The sequence below is a fragment of the Acyrthosiphon pisum genome, chromosome A1 (assembly GCF_005508785.2).
Source record: "Acyrthosiphon pisum isolate AL4f chromosome A1, pea_aphid_22Mar2018_4r6ur, whole genome shotgun sequence".
NCBI classification, from domain to species: domain Eukaryota; kingdom Metazoa; phylum Arthropoda; class Insecta; order Hemiptera; family Aphididae; genus Acyrthosiphon; species Acyrthosiphon pisum.
Genome location: NC_042494.1, coordinates 123,055,750 through 123,069,249, shown reverse-complemented (window position 1 = coordinate 123,069,249; position 13,500 = coordinate 123,055,750). Strand labels below are relative to the sequence as shown.

The 13,500-nt window shown below is 27.0% G+C and overlaps 2 protein-coding genes across 3 annotated transcripts; one reads left to right on the top strand and one right to left on the bottom strand.

Moving 5' to 3' along the window:
* Window positions 1-814: 814 nt before the first annotated feature.
* LOC100575044 (uncharacterized protein PFB0765w) lies at window positions 815-7,207 on the top strand. 2 transcript variants are annotated; one of them, XM_008191712.3, is made up of 8 exons: window positions 815-1,167; window positions 1,858-2,065; window positions 2,124-2,261; window positions 2,341-2,528; window positions 2,598-2,725; window positions 2,787-2,964; window positions 3,028-3,197; window positions 6,790-7,207. In XM_008191712.3, exons 2-8 carry the CDS (start codon window positions 1,873-1,875, stop codon window positions 7,151-7,153), a joined length of 1,359 nt encoding a protein of 452 aa, XP_008189934.1. In that variant the 5' UTR covers window positions 815-1,167; window positions 1,858-1,872; the 3' UTR covers window positions 7,154-7,207. The 2 variants fall into 2 exon arrangements, with proteins under 2 accessions (XP_008189934.1, XP_008189933.1); XM_008191711.3 differs by having other exon boundaries at window positions 2,787-2,970.
* Window positions 7,208-7,215: 8 nt separating this feature from the next.
* LOC100163888 (tyrosine--tRNA ligase, cytoplasmic) lies at window positions 7,216-12,920 on the bottom strand. Its single transcript, XM_001945402.4, has 10 exons — window positions 12,454-12,920; window positions 11,459-11,634; window positions 10,416-10,537; window positions 9,914-10,054; window positions 9,644-9,829; window positions 9,346-9,576; window positions 8,590-8,715; window positions 8,047-8,197; window positions 7,462-7,606; window positions 7,216-7,393 (listed from the first exon to the last, which is right to left on the bottom strand). The coding sequence occupies exons 1-10, from the start codon at window positions 12,646-12,648 to the stop codon at window positions 7,283-7,285; spliced, it is 1,584 nt and encodes a 527-aa protein (XP_001945437.1). The 5' UTR covers window positions 12,649-12,920; the 3' UTR covers window positions 7,216-7,282.
* Between the last annotated feature and the right edge of the window lie 580 nt (window positions 12,921-13,500).

Here is a 13,500-nt window from a genome sequence, read left to right as displayed (position 1 = left end):
AAAATAATTTACAACAGCACAGTATAAAAAAATGCCACCAGAGAGCAGCTACATAGCAAGCGTACGACCACCGTACAACTTTGCAGCCACTTATTTTATACAGTGTCCAGTCCTATGTAGTAGTTCGTGCTTGTAACGTTCATGCACGTATGATAAGATAGTATGGCCTAATAGGCCTATCCCACAGATATATATATAATATATAAATCTGTGGCCTATCCATTCTTTTAATATCTATGGAAAATAGTCACTTCCTTTTCCTTTTAATAATATGTTATCAAGATTATATAAAACAATATATAATAATATATATAATAATAATTATTATTACTCTGAGATCGTGGTATAAGCACAGAATAGATGAAATCTATCACAAGAATTTCAAAGTAATCAAAATTCAAAATATCAAATTAAGTATGACAGAGGCCTTGTAGATGTCTCGTGTTCACTTTTTATGAAAAATGAATTTTTAAGTTGTTTTTTACAAACGAGCTCCAAAAAAGCAGTTTGCTTACAAACAAATCCAAATAAAACAGTTACACAGAGTGGTCTTTTGCGACATAAATCAGAAAATGAAAATAGTTTTAGTATATGGCTACACTGGTGGCACTTTAGCTCTTATCATGGTTTTTGGAGAGTGTCCATTCTGATTTCATCTATTCTGTGTAAATAATACACAGCGCGCCCGTTTCAGCTTATCAATTTGATAAGCTTTTGATCGCCAATAAACCGTTTTTATTTACTGTCTGGTATGTAATATATCTAATATAATATATATTATATATTATATATTTTTATATAATCTGTGATGTTATTTTGTTCCAATAGGCGATAGCAGTAAAACATGATAACGAATCGCGGATGACGGTTTTTTTAAATGGTTTTTTTTTTGTTCATAGACTATACTCTATTATTCAGTATTCTACACTCTAGTACTCTACCTTCTAAAATCATTACAAGCATACAGACTACAGAGTACAGACTTTTAAATATTAATTATTAAAACTAGTCAAATTTGGCAAAATAATCAAAAATAAGTTTCTCAACATTCTTTAATTTTAATTTTTTGCTGTGTTTGGATACTTATTTATTCGTGAATTCTATGAGTATAAATCAAATCGATACTCATTTAATTTAATAATTTACAGTATATTTACATATTTAAAAGTAAGTGTATAGTTGTTATCTTATATTAAGTTTTTTTTTTAAATAGAAATATGTTAAATAGGTATAATAGAATCACAAGTATAACCTAGGTACACTATTATTTTAAATTATCAATATTAAAAAAAAATAAATCCCTATTATTTATCCAAATAAATTACATACTAAGTTATACACTATTCCTATTAAAGATTTAATTATCATTCTATATAATGCAATGTTTTTAAGTTCATTAGTTTGCTTTTTGTACTTTGTTATTCTTGTTGTTATTACTTCCAAATTTCATTCATACCTACTCTTTAATTTCAATAGAAGTTTCAATGGTTGTTCCTTAATTTTTATCTACTTACTGTACTTTTTTAAAACTTGTAAATAATGTATTATAGTTATTTGTTATTTAGTCATCGTTTGATGGTGCCAGTTGTATTAAAAGTTATTGGTCATCATTTACACATGACGATTCCCGACTGTAGATCGTAGATCTATTTTAATATACATCAATGACTCACTTTAAATAAAAAGAAATCAAAACACTAAGCTAATTCAACATTGTTTATTTTCTCAAAAAACGATACACTGATTAAATATAATAATAAATATAATAAAATAAAGTAATTGATATTTTCTTATATTTTATAGAAAATGGAACATAATTTAGTAGATACTGTTAATTAATTGCATATTTTTTTTCAGGATCAACATAGGATTATGGAATCAAAGTCATGTAAACAGAAAAATGCTATGATTTCATTATCAAAACCAAAATATAAAACGTCTTTACCAGAAAAACAGAATACCTGGGGTAACCTACTAAATAAAAAATCAGTCGGTACTAATACAGCAATAACTTCCAAAATTAAACCTAAAAAATATCCCTCTATTCCCGAGATGAATACTAAAAGTATGAACATTTGTATTTTTTTTTTTTAAATTAATATTTAATTAGTTTTTATTTTAAGCAATGGCCAAGAGTGTACAGTGTAGTGATTCACCTATTGATAAAGAATGTAAAAGTTCTAATTCACTTTCTGTATTCAATCCGATCAGAACATTACAATTTCTACTAAAGGAAATTGTGGAGTACCCAGGTGTTAAAAGTTAGAAAACAATTTTTATAATTTTTAATATATTTGTATTTTTATGAATTGTTATATTTTTTGATTGAATGTTAATTAGATGGAGACATTGCAAAAATTGTTGATGAAATGCAAGTGGTTGTTGGAAGAATTGTTGATGAATGTGCTGAAAATTTGCATAGCCCTAAAATAAATAATATCCCAATTATGAATTACAATTCTATGGTTCCAACAAGAGATAATGATTATTGTAAAGATTTAAAATATGATAACAGTTCTCAAGAAAATGTAAGTAAAGATGTATTTATTATTAACAAATTATTAATATTTTATTTTTTACAATAATTTATATTTTAGAAATATTTGTCCGTACTGCTAGGGAAGATATCAGAACTTGAAAATCATTATAGTCAGTTGACAAAAGATAACACTAAATGTAAAGAAAAACTACAGTGTGTGACATCTGAAAGGGATAGTTTACTCGAGTAAATACATTAAAAAATTGTTTTGAATGTTTATGTTTTTTTAATTTTAATATTTAAATAGGAAATATGAAGAATCATGCAATTCATTGGAAAAGTTGAATAATCGCGAGCGTGAATATTTAGATACAATCACAGAACTTAAATCTAAACTTATAGCTTCAGATAAATTGATTAGAAACCAGGAAATTATCATTACTAGTTTAAATAAAAGGTTGAATAATTTATCAAATAAAAACAAAGTTTGTGTAAATCAATTTTTTTTTTTTATAAGATAAATTTTTATACTTAATATTATTATATAGATTACGGACAAAGTGAATAGAAATATTCGAACTGAACATAATAATACTTACCAAACAATACTAAAAGAAAATAATGAATTCAACAAAATTACTAAATCAGATCTGGAGAAATTAGCTATTACCAGTGGTCTCAAAGATAATGAAGTCTCCAAGCTTAGATCAGATATAAAGTAATGCTTTTTGGTTGATTATTTTTACATTTATTAAATAATATTATGCTATAGGTAATGGGTACATATTTAAATATTTTATATTAAAAAAGTGGTTGTTAAAACTACTTTATTCACTTAGTAAATAATAAGACTGAGCAAAACAACCATAGTCCATACTCCATAACACAGTAAATAAGTTGTTCATTTCCTAATTTGTATATAAATAATAGACAGTGTATACCTAATACATTTGCAGATTTTTCTATTGTATCATGTTTTGATTTTGCTTGCGATGTATGATAGTGCCACTTGCTATTTGGTTATTCTTATTACGTTTTATGGAAAACTTGTTGTCTTTTAAATACTTTTTTTTTTCATTGAACTTAAGCCTGGCAACTGTGGCCATTAGCTGTTTTTGTGGTTTTTATAGTGAGGGTGGGAGGCATTTGGAACGGTTGGTTGAAACACGTTTTTAGGTTTGGCAGAATTTCAAGTAGGGCACCCGAAGGCTTCTGCCTAGCCCGGGTGGTGGATGGCAGCATCTATCTCCAGACACCATGACATGCCTGAAGAAAAATGACGCCTGTGGCCGGATTCAAACCGACGCCTTAGTCCATTTGGCCACTCCGTCCCCCTAAAAACTTTTATTTACCCAAACATTGCTTATGTTCACTTAAAATAAAATGTTCTCCTACCCTACTCTTTATATAACTATGCTTTTATTCTTATACATTCCTACTTACCCTATATATGATTCTTAATGTATATATTCATCAGCCACGTTACTCTTTTATTTACTTATACTCTTATTTTAGATTCTGAGCGGAGCGAGGAAGCTATTGTTTGATTTTACAATGGTGTTTATTTATTTATTTCTTTTTTCTTTTTTTATCCTGTATACAAAATTTCTTCCAGAAGGAGTGTTTCGATTTCAACATATAGTACCTTATCTTTTAGCAAATTGGAACAAGATGGTACTTTAGAAAGGTCATTTTTCGATTTCCTCAATAGTTATTTAATGCCACGGGAAAAACTACCGGAAAATAATGAAAAAACGCTAAAAATGGGATTTTAATTTCTAACGCTTTGTTTATCACCATAGAAACGAATAAAAAATTATAATATTTTAATATTAATTCAACTTACATGATAAAATAAATAACAAAATATAAAATATCCAGACTGACAAACCGTCTCCGCTCAGAATCGTTTATCTTATACAATGATATTATATCATTGAATTCAAGACTAATACAACCATTATACAATGACCTACTTGTAATCTCCTTACAGCAGAGCAACATCCACTTACCTGCTTTTTTAATACTTAAATTCACATAAATTTCAAAAAAAAAAAATTCAATTTATTTTTATTATATTACTAGAGAATATTACTCCTTTACACTTTTTTTTTAATGCTTAAAATCTCGTAAATATTAACAAAAAAATTCAATAATTTTAATTTCATTATGTAAATTCTCTAATAGCGTTATTCCTTTATTTCCTTTACTCTTATTCTTAGGCTTAACACTTAAAATCTCGAAAAAATTTAATTTAATTTTTTTTTTAGATTCTCAGTGGAACGATGAATGTATTGATTTTACAATGATGTGTTTTTATTTTTTATTTTTATTTTTTTTTTGTGTCTGTCATCACCTTTTAGGACAGTAAAAGTGCTTAGATTTTCTTCAACAGTATCTTTTCTGATAGGAAAGTGAATCTAGTTGGTACTTTAGGGGGTCAAAAGTGAAATTTTTCCAGTAGTTTTCAAAAGCGCCGTGAAAAACAAAAAAAATTAAGAAAAAACGGTAATTTTTAAACAAAATCTGTTTTCGAAAATATCGATTTTGGTTTTTGGTGAAACTCTTATAAAAATGACCGTAGTTACATGAAATTTTGACTGAATGTTTATATCAGCATTTTCTATACACCATAAAATTTTCTAAATATTTTGATTTATTATAAAACCTAGAATAACTATTTTTATTATTTTGTTATGATTGTATAATATTATTCGTGGGTACTTGAAACTTTTAAAGTATAATATTATATATCTAGGATAGTATCACGGTTTGTTCTTGATTTATAACGCGTTATAAGTGTACCTAATGGATATTGTGATATGATTAATTTGGAATTTATTATAGATACCTATTATTGGTCAATTTTTTTTTAATACCATAAATAAGTATATAATATATCTTATACGTAGACTGACATACCATCTCCGCTCAGAATCGTTTTTCTTATACAGTGATATTTTATCATTGAATTCAAATTTAATACTATCCATTATACAGTGACCCACTTGTAACCTACTGTACAGCAGAGCTACATCCACTTACCCACCTTTTTATTATTTAAAGTATCTAATCCTTTTACTCCTATTCCTAATACTTTTAACTTATACTTATAATATTATAATTCTTAAATAATATAAAAACCTCAATTATTCTTTACCCGACTACACTTTTACTTTATTATTTTGATACACTTCAATTAACATAAATTAACTAGTAACAAAATAAAAATTTAAACCAATTGCACATAATTGTAACTTCAACTATTTAAGAGCTTCAGCGCCTCCACAAATATGTAACATATTCGGGGATGACCAGTTAAATATAGGATATTCAGGAGAATGGGAAGAAGTTAGTTTCTTTTGAACATATTTTTAATATTACAAATAAATTATGATTGATCCAAATAATTGTCAATACATAAAAGTTTATTATTACTTAGTATTTACAAACAAAGTTTACCAAAATGTAGCACTTTCTCAGAGTTTAGGTGCTCGTGATGGTAATCATGGAGAATTTGTGAGAACTTCTATTACATATGGGTATTTGGGTAGCCTTACAATAATAAATGTGGCACCATAAAAGGAGGGGCGGCTTAATATAAAGTCAGCATATTATTGTAAATAATAGGTACATATTACCTATATATAACATATTACTATGAGCATTATTAGCATAATATGTGCCTATCGTACACGTTATGTTTATCAAATAGAAGTAAGGATGTAACAATCGTTAGAATAGTATATATCATTTTATTTCTAGAACATGTGAATTCTATTTTGCATTTTTATCTACCTAATCAAGAATGCTTCAGTATTTTTGTGAAAAAATCATTTTAACCATTATAAATGTAAAATATATTTTTTTTTAAATGCAAACAAGCATTGAAAATTGAAATTATTTTTTGAATTTGAGCCCGGCAACTATGGTCATTAGCTATTGTAGGTTGGTAGGGTTGTTATGGTTGAAATGGTAAGTAAGCAACACGTGTATGTGTGGCAAGGTTTTTCCCACTACAAACACGGTAGATCACCCATCCAAGAACTAGTGGCAGCATATGTTACTTACTGTCAGTCACGTTACTTGACTGACTGCAGCCAACCCACAAAATAAATTAAGATAACTTGTGTTTCTAAAGTTTCTATTTATAAAAAATCTCAATTAATTGATATATTTAAGCTATTTTAGCTTCAGCTGATTTCTAAAATAATATTAATATACATTGATTTGTATTATAGTTAACATTTATTAAATTATTAAATAAAAAATTTGTATTTGTAAATATTTATATTTTATATTTTTTTCAGACAAATGAAGCAAATTGTATTAACTGGATTAGAAAATAAAGATATTAAATCTGTTTCAATGACATCATTAAAATCAGAAGACGACCTAATAAAAGATTTTCCTAAGTGTGGTGATAAAAGTTACGTAGAACATGATATCGATACAAATTATTTTGCATATAACAGAGAAGCATCAGCCATAAAATTAGCTAAGACAGAACTTCAACTGCTATTTGAAACAATTAAAAAACAAACGCATAATTCAAAAAAGCTTTTCAATTCCACTTTTGTTGATAACGAAAGGGTTTTAAGTGATATTTCTGATGAAGAGGAAAACTCAAATGTTTCAAACTTTATGAGTGTAGTGACTCATTCAAGTTGTTAATTATTGTATGCACTTGAAAAAGATTTTTAATTGTATTATTCAATTATTTTAGAATGTATATATACATGAAAAATAAATTGTATTTAATTATGTATATATTTAATTGTTATTATTATATCTTAAAAAAAATTAAGCAATATTAACATTTTTTAAGGATTTGCTCAGAATTTTTCCAGCATTTGTCATCAAGTTGTTGGATTGCCATTGAGCTTCACATAAATTTGAAACTTTTAAATCAACCTAAAAAAAAATAAATTTTAATAAATTTAAGATATAAAAAAAGAATTAGTTTATGAATAATATTTTACCTGAAGTTGTTCCCAAATTTTCTTTTTGGGATTCAAAATTTTGTCTGGTTCACCTTGTTCATAACTTTCAATAAAAACTTTATCGCCTGGTTTACTTCCTTCAGCTGGTTCTAAAGGCTCAACAGACTTAACTCCGTTGTTTTCACTATTTAACGATAAAAACCGTACAAAAATTATTTCAAGAAGATGTCATACCCGCATGTGTTGTTGCCGTCTTACAAGTGTGTAACATACCAAATTTACGCTCAGCAGATCATGTTAGCTCTGTTAGTTTAAAAATTAGAGTGAATCGATCTATTATGAAACTTGGTAGTAAAAACAAAAGTGAGTTATGAGAATTTTTAATCTTCGTCATTATATACGCATAACTTGCTAAAAAACTGAATAATTGTAAAAAACAATCACACAAACATAGATAATGTTCTCAGTATCAAGTTTTATAATAGGTCAAATCACTCTAATTTTTAAACTAACGGAGCTAACATGATCTGCTGAGCATACATTTGCTGTTACACACTTGTAAGATAGAGACAACACATGACTTAAATAATTTAAAATAAATTTAAAATAAATATTTAATCATACATTGATGCACAAAGAACCATTCCACTCGATTCAATACCTCTCATTTTGGCAGGTTTTAAATTACATAATACAATCACTAATCTATCTTGCATTTCATTAATTGGTACATAATTTACAAGACCACTAACTATTGTTCTAGGCTGCTCTTCACCTGTAAAAAATATTAATAAATAAAAATCATTTAACTTTAGATAATCAATAAGCAGAGAAAATTAGTTCTATTCAATTAAAAACTACTAACAAGTTATTTATTACAATAAGAGTACATGACCGTAAATTAATTTATATTGCCTAGTTCTCAATGTAAAGTAAAAACCATTTAAGACAAACTCCAAGGGACTAGTTGAAAAAATGTATTATGAGGTAAATTATATTAGGCGAGACATTTAATATCAATCAACACTCAACAGCGTATTCAACGCGAGTTTACTGTAATTTATATAAATATTAAAATTTATAAGAAAGTTGCTAATTAACAGATATATATATAATGATAAAACTCTTGTATAATATTAGCTCTAAATAAACACGTAAGATACATACCAAGATCAATCTTTTCAACATACAATGCGTCCGCTTCTGGATGTTTAGATACTTCGACTATTTTACCAACACGAATATCCAAACGACTAGGGGAAATCTCTTCTTGTTGATTGGAGTTGTTTTTCTCTATTGCATCAAAATTAAAAAAAATATATATTAGAGGAATTAACTAAAAACAATATCAAAAAAAATTTATAAATGCAACGCTAATTGTATTTTAAAAATTAATTTAACAAATTTACATTATTTATATGAAAAAAAAAAAATAACTGGGAAAATTGCTCAGCTGAATAATAAGTTTTGTGTGTGCCGCATTGTAGGGTCACAATAATGTATGTGTTAAATTTAAACTTAATGACAATTAATAATAGCATACAAAAAACAATTTTGAATGAAGACAATATGTCAGTCTAAATATTTTTAAGGATATTTTAGAACTTATTTGTTAATTACAATTATGTAGTAACTTACACTTTTGTACAACCAATACATTTATCACAACAATCAGAACCAAAAACCTTTAAACCTAGCTTACAACCCACAATTACATATTTTATTAAAATAAATATATAACAAATTAATAGTAAGATCCGATATCAAAAAATTAACATAGTTATATATATATTAGTAGGTCTAAATTAATATTTGTACTCAAGTAGTTTGAATATTTATTTTATAAATGATGATTTATGAAATAAAATATTCAACAAATTTGATTTAAATTATATAAGACTTGATACTATATTTGAAACATACCAGTTTTTTTGGGTTTGACTGGAGCTGGGTATGCATTAGCAACTAATTTCTGTAATTCAGGTTTATCAAATATTTGTCGAATTGGATCTAACAGTCTATTGATATAAAATTCAATAGATGCTTTTAAATCAGCTGGATGCAGCTTTTGTTCAGAAAAACAAATTTCAAGATCTTCATAGGCGCTAAAATTCAAATCTCCTCCATTGGCTTCGTTTCTTGATATTTTGAATTCTTGAAGTAAAAGTAATTACATTTCTGTCTATATGTATTAAAAAAAAAAATAAACTAAAAATCATACTTTCATTAGGTTCAAATAAACCAAAAATGACATGTTTAGCAAATGCAAGTAAACCATTTTCCGCAATATTTCCGGGTTCACAGAATGCTTTTTTCAATTTTTTCTTAACTGTAGCTGGTGAATCTAATAAATCGATTTTACTATCCACTTCAGAAGAAGACATTTTACCTCCAGCTAACCCAGGAACTAAGCATAAAATAATATATAAGCAATTAAGTAGTTATACCTTGACATCAAAATTAAAATTATACATAGATTAACAAAACTAACCCATAGGATTCATTAAATGTATTCTTTTTTCATAACCCAACTGAGGAAGATATTTTTCAGACATTGTAAATATCTTACGCTGGTCTACTCCACCAAACTGAGCATCAACTTTGAGATACTCTTCATCTAATGCTTGTAATCCTTTAAAAAAAAATTATTATTTAAAAAAACAAAAATAACAATTTCATGGACCAAACCATATTTTGTTACATGTAATATTATAACCAATATTGAAGGAAAAATAATAAAAATACAAAATAATATTCTACCAACATGACGATATACCATATGTTCTTTAAAGTTTTGTAGCAAAAGAAAATGTCTTTAATTGAATATTGTGATAACACCATAGACTTTATTATTACCAAATTATATTGCGTCTTAACTTTTAACTTATAATTTTGAATGTATAACAATTAGTGATGAATCGATCAAGATGTATAATAAATACATTTCTTTATTATCTATCTGTAACCTTTAACAAAATATATCTATAACAAACCAGGATATAGCAACCCAGATAGTAGTGGATTATCAACTTGTTTTACAACTTCAGCCCCAGCTTTCTTAGCATCATGTACAGAAATTGAAGAACTCAATCGGTACATATCCATTGTATACTCTCTAAAAAAAAAACAAGTTCTCAATAAAATATTATTCGTCATATTAATAGTTGATGATAAGAATAAGTATTGCTTAAGCTCAGTGCCACATTGAGAAATTATACGCCCCAGTGCAAAAAAATTGCTTACTCACGGGAAATATGGGAGGGATCTTCATGAACTTTTTAAATTATGAGTGAAGAAAAGAATATTTGTTTTACAATAAAGTGTGCTTTTTTTAAAAAATATTTTTTAATAATTTCATGAACCTTTCTCTTCCTCCTCCCTCCCCCTTCCGCAAAGATACAATTGAGTGTATGAAGTCCTGCTTGTAATTCATCATAATACAAGTTTTTTTTTTCAATATTTAGGTACCTACTTCATGGATCATATTAATTAGTGATTATTTTATCACCAAATACATTATTTCAAAAAGTATTAATGTTTTTGAAAATATTTTTTATCCTTATAATTTTTTAAGTTTTTACTTTTTTGAATGACAGCAGAGAGTTTTAATTTTATAATCCAAAGCAGAGTATTTTTTTAATTATTTTTATTTATAAAAATCAAATTTAGGGTGAGTAGTTTATGAGTTATAAATATTTAAAGTTTAGATGGGCGGAGTGGAGTGGTATGAAGTTACCCCGCAAAATGTTTGTCCACTAACTACAAGGGACCAAATTTCAGACATTTTGGCGCACAGGGCAGTTGTAGCCAGTGCCCTCCTTAAATGCAGCCCTGCTTAAGCTACAATTATGTCTCAAATAAGATTCATAAACGAGACTTTAGCTTAAGAAAATAAAAAGTATTACTCAAATTAAGGTTGGTCAAGGCCTACCTTAAGCATTACATTTAGTTATTAATACAAAATTAGCTTAAGCAATACTTATTTTTAAGCAGCAACTATGAATACGGCCGTTATCGTTTTGAAGATTCTTATTACTTAGAAAGTTGATATTCTGTTCCTCGTACAAATTTTAATTTTTCAAGTGATACACCAATTGAACTAAGCATAGCTTTAATTGAGTGCTCATAATACTGTACTCTGAGTTCCAATAGTTCCCAAGGTGCCTTCATATTATCCAAATATGCATGTAAGTCAGCAAATAATATTGTAACCTAAATCAACATTTTAAAATTAAATACATTTATTTGACATATCATCAAATGCTATAATTAATGCTTGATAATATAGTTAATTTTAATAGCACAAATTAAAAAATGTTTTTGTTATATTGGTATATTGGTTGATTTTCTACGTGAATATTAAAACCACTACTATTTAATATTTTAGTTAAAATAAAATGTAAGTTATGTATTAACTCAAATATTAATCTTAAATACTTTACTTAAATTAAATACTTTACTAATTTCAATAGCTATGCTATAAATTTTAAATTGTTAACCTGAAATCTGGGAGCTCAATTAAAAAAGATGAATTGTATGCCCAATACTATACCGACAATTAAATTATAACTTCTTTAAAACTAATCAACCAATAATAATTGAAATAATTAAAGACAGAATCAAGTTAATCTGTATGAATTATACATAGTAGCTATTTATTAAAATTTTCAGAACTCACAAAACTGTAACATAAAAACTAAATCTATGTCTGATATTGAAATTAATACATTCATAATTCTGCAACTCATCTAGTACACATAACGTTTATTAATTATTTCAAAATCATTTGAAATGATTTTTTTTTAAATTTAACAGAATGTGGAATATCTAATTTTAAAAACCTATTTTATTGGTCATTAGGTATTAATATTATTAATACTATACAATTTATCATTAATTCTTAATAATATTCAACTGTTTATTATACATATGAATTGGCTCTTGACCTAATGGCCTGTGCCATTACAAAAATAACATACAAATCTTTTAAACATTACTATAATAGTTGATCAATATTTGTCTTATACGTGCCTCACATCCAGCTTTTAAGTAGTCCGCTATTTTGGATATTGGAACAAAATACGCAATGTGTGGCCGTCCAGTTGTGGCTGTACCCCAATAAATTTTTAAATCTCTTTCTTTTAGTATGACATCGAGTTTGTCTTCACCAAGAACTTCTTGAAGGTTCCGCAAAATTAAATTTTTCTTTTCGATAGCAGACGACATTTTAACATGAGCCACGTGTACAAGTGAACGCAGAGCAGCAAAATATAGATTCAAACGTCCGACCAACTTACTCGGCTCTACGACTACAATTTGTGGTAATTTTTAATCTTAAATCGTTTATCTATGGTTTTTGCATCGAGGACAACAAATCAGTAAAACACAAATGTGAAGTGAATACCGAAGCGCCCGAAGCCGAATTGGAAAAACTTTCACCGGATTAAATTTTGTATTTCTGTGATACACATAGATACATGTGTTGTACTTATAACTTTAATCTATCTAGGTATTAATCTATTCTGTGATTGTATTATCAATGGTGATACCAAGGTGGATATATATAAATATATTCTAAATATATATATATATATATATGTATATCTATATATCCACCTTGGGTGATACGAAAATATCCTTTTTATTTATCAACATAATATATAATCACGATTTAAGATATACAGGTTGAACATCGGCCTATGATATTATGCATTTTTCAAGACCGTCAAATTGAGTCTCCAAATCAGCAGTAGAACTACCGACTGGCGCCATCTAGCTGAATTTATGTGGAAACTCAACAATCCAAAACGTACTATGTCAACGGTATACTCGTATTATAGTCGTATGTACTAAATTAGAAACTTCCTACTCAACTTCTAAGTTTAATATTTAATGTTTATACTTTGTACCTAATATGATTATAAACTAATATGAGTTAACTGAAGATTAATAATTAACTTGATATTCTAGTTATGAAAAAGTATATATTTTGTCATGATTCTGGTGGTTTTAAACTTTTAAATGTTAAAACATATAGCGATTATAATATATGAATAAACGTCAAAAAGGTTATACAAT

What these genes read in the sequence shown, in the direction of transcription:
- LOC100163888 (XM_001945402.4), bottom strand. Translation starts at nt 12,648, where the DNA reads ATGTCGTCTGCTATCGAAAAGAAAAATTTAATTTTGCGGAACCTTCAA. An exon ending in ACAGAATATCAACTTTCTAA is followed by an intron (nt 10,538 to 11,458) that starts GTAATAAGAATC and finishes TTTTTTTTTTAG; the next exon opens with AGAGTATACAATGGATATGT. An exon ending in AAATTTGGGAACAACTTCAG is followed by an intron (nt 7,394 to 7,461) that starts GTAAAATATTAT and finishes ATTTTTTTTTAG; the next exon opens with GTTGATTTAAAAGTTTCAAA.
- LOC100575044 (XM_008191711.3), top strand. Translation starts at nt 1,873, where the DNA reads ATGGAATCAAAGTCATGTAAACAGAAAAATGCTATGATTTCATTATCA. An exon ending in TCCCGAGATGAATACTAAAA is followed by an intron (nt 2,066 to 2,123) that starts GTATGAACATTT and finishes TTTTATTTTAAG; the next exon opens with CAATGGCCAAGAGTGTACAG. An exon ending in GGAGTACCCAGGTGTTAAAA is followed by an intron (nt 2,262 to 2,340) that starts GTTAGAAAACAA and finishes AATGTTAATTAG; the next exon opens with ATGGAGACATTGCAAAAATT.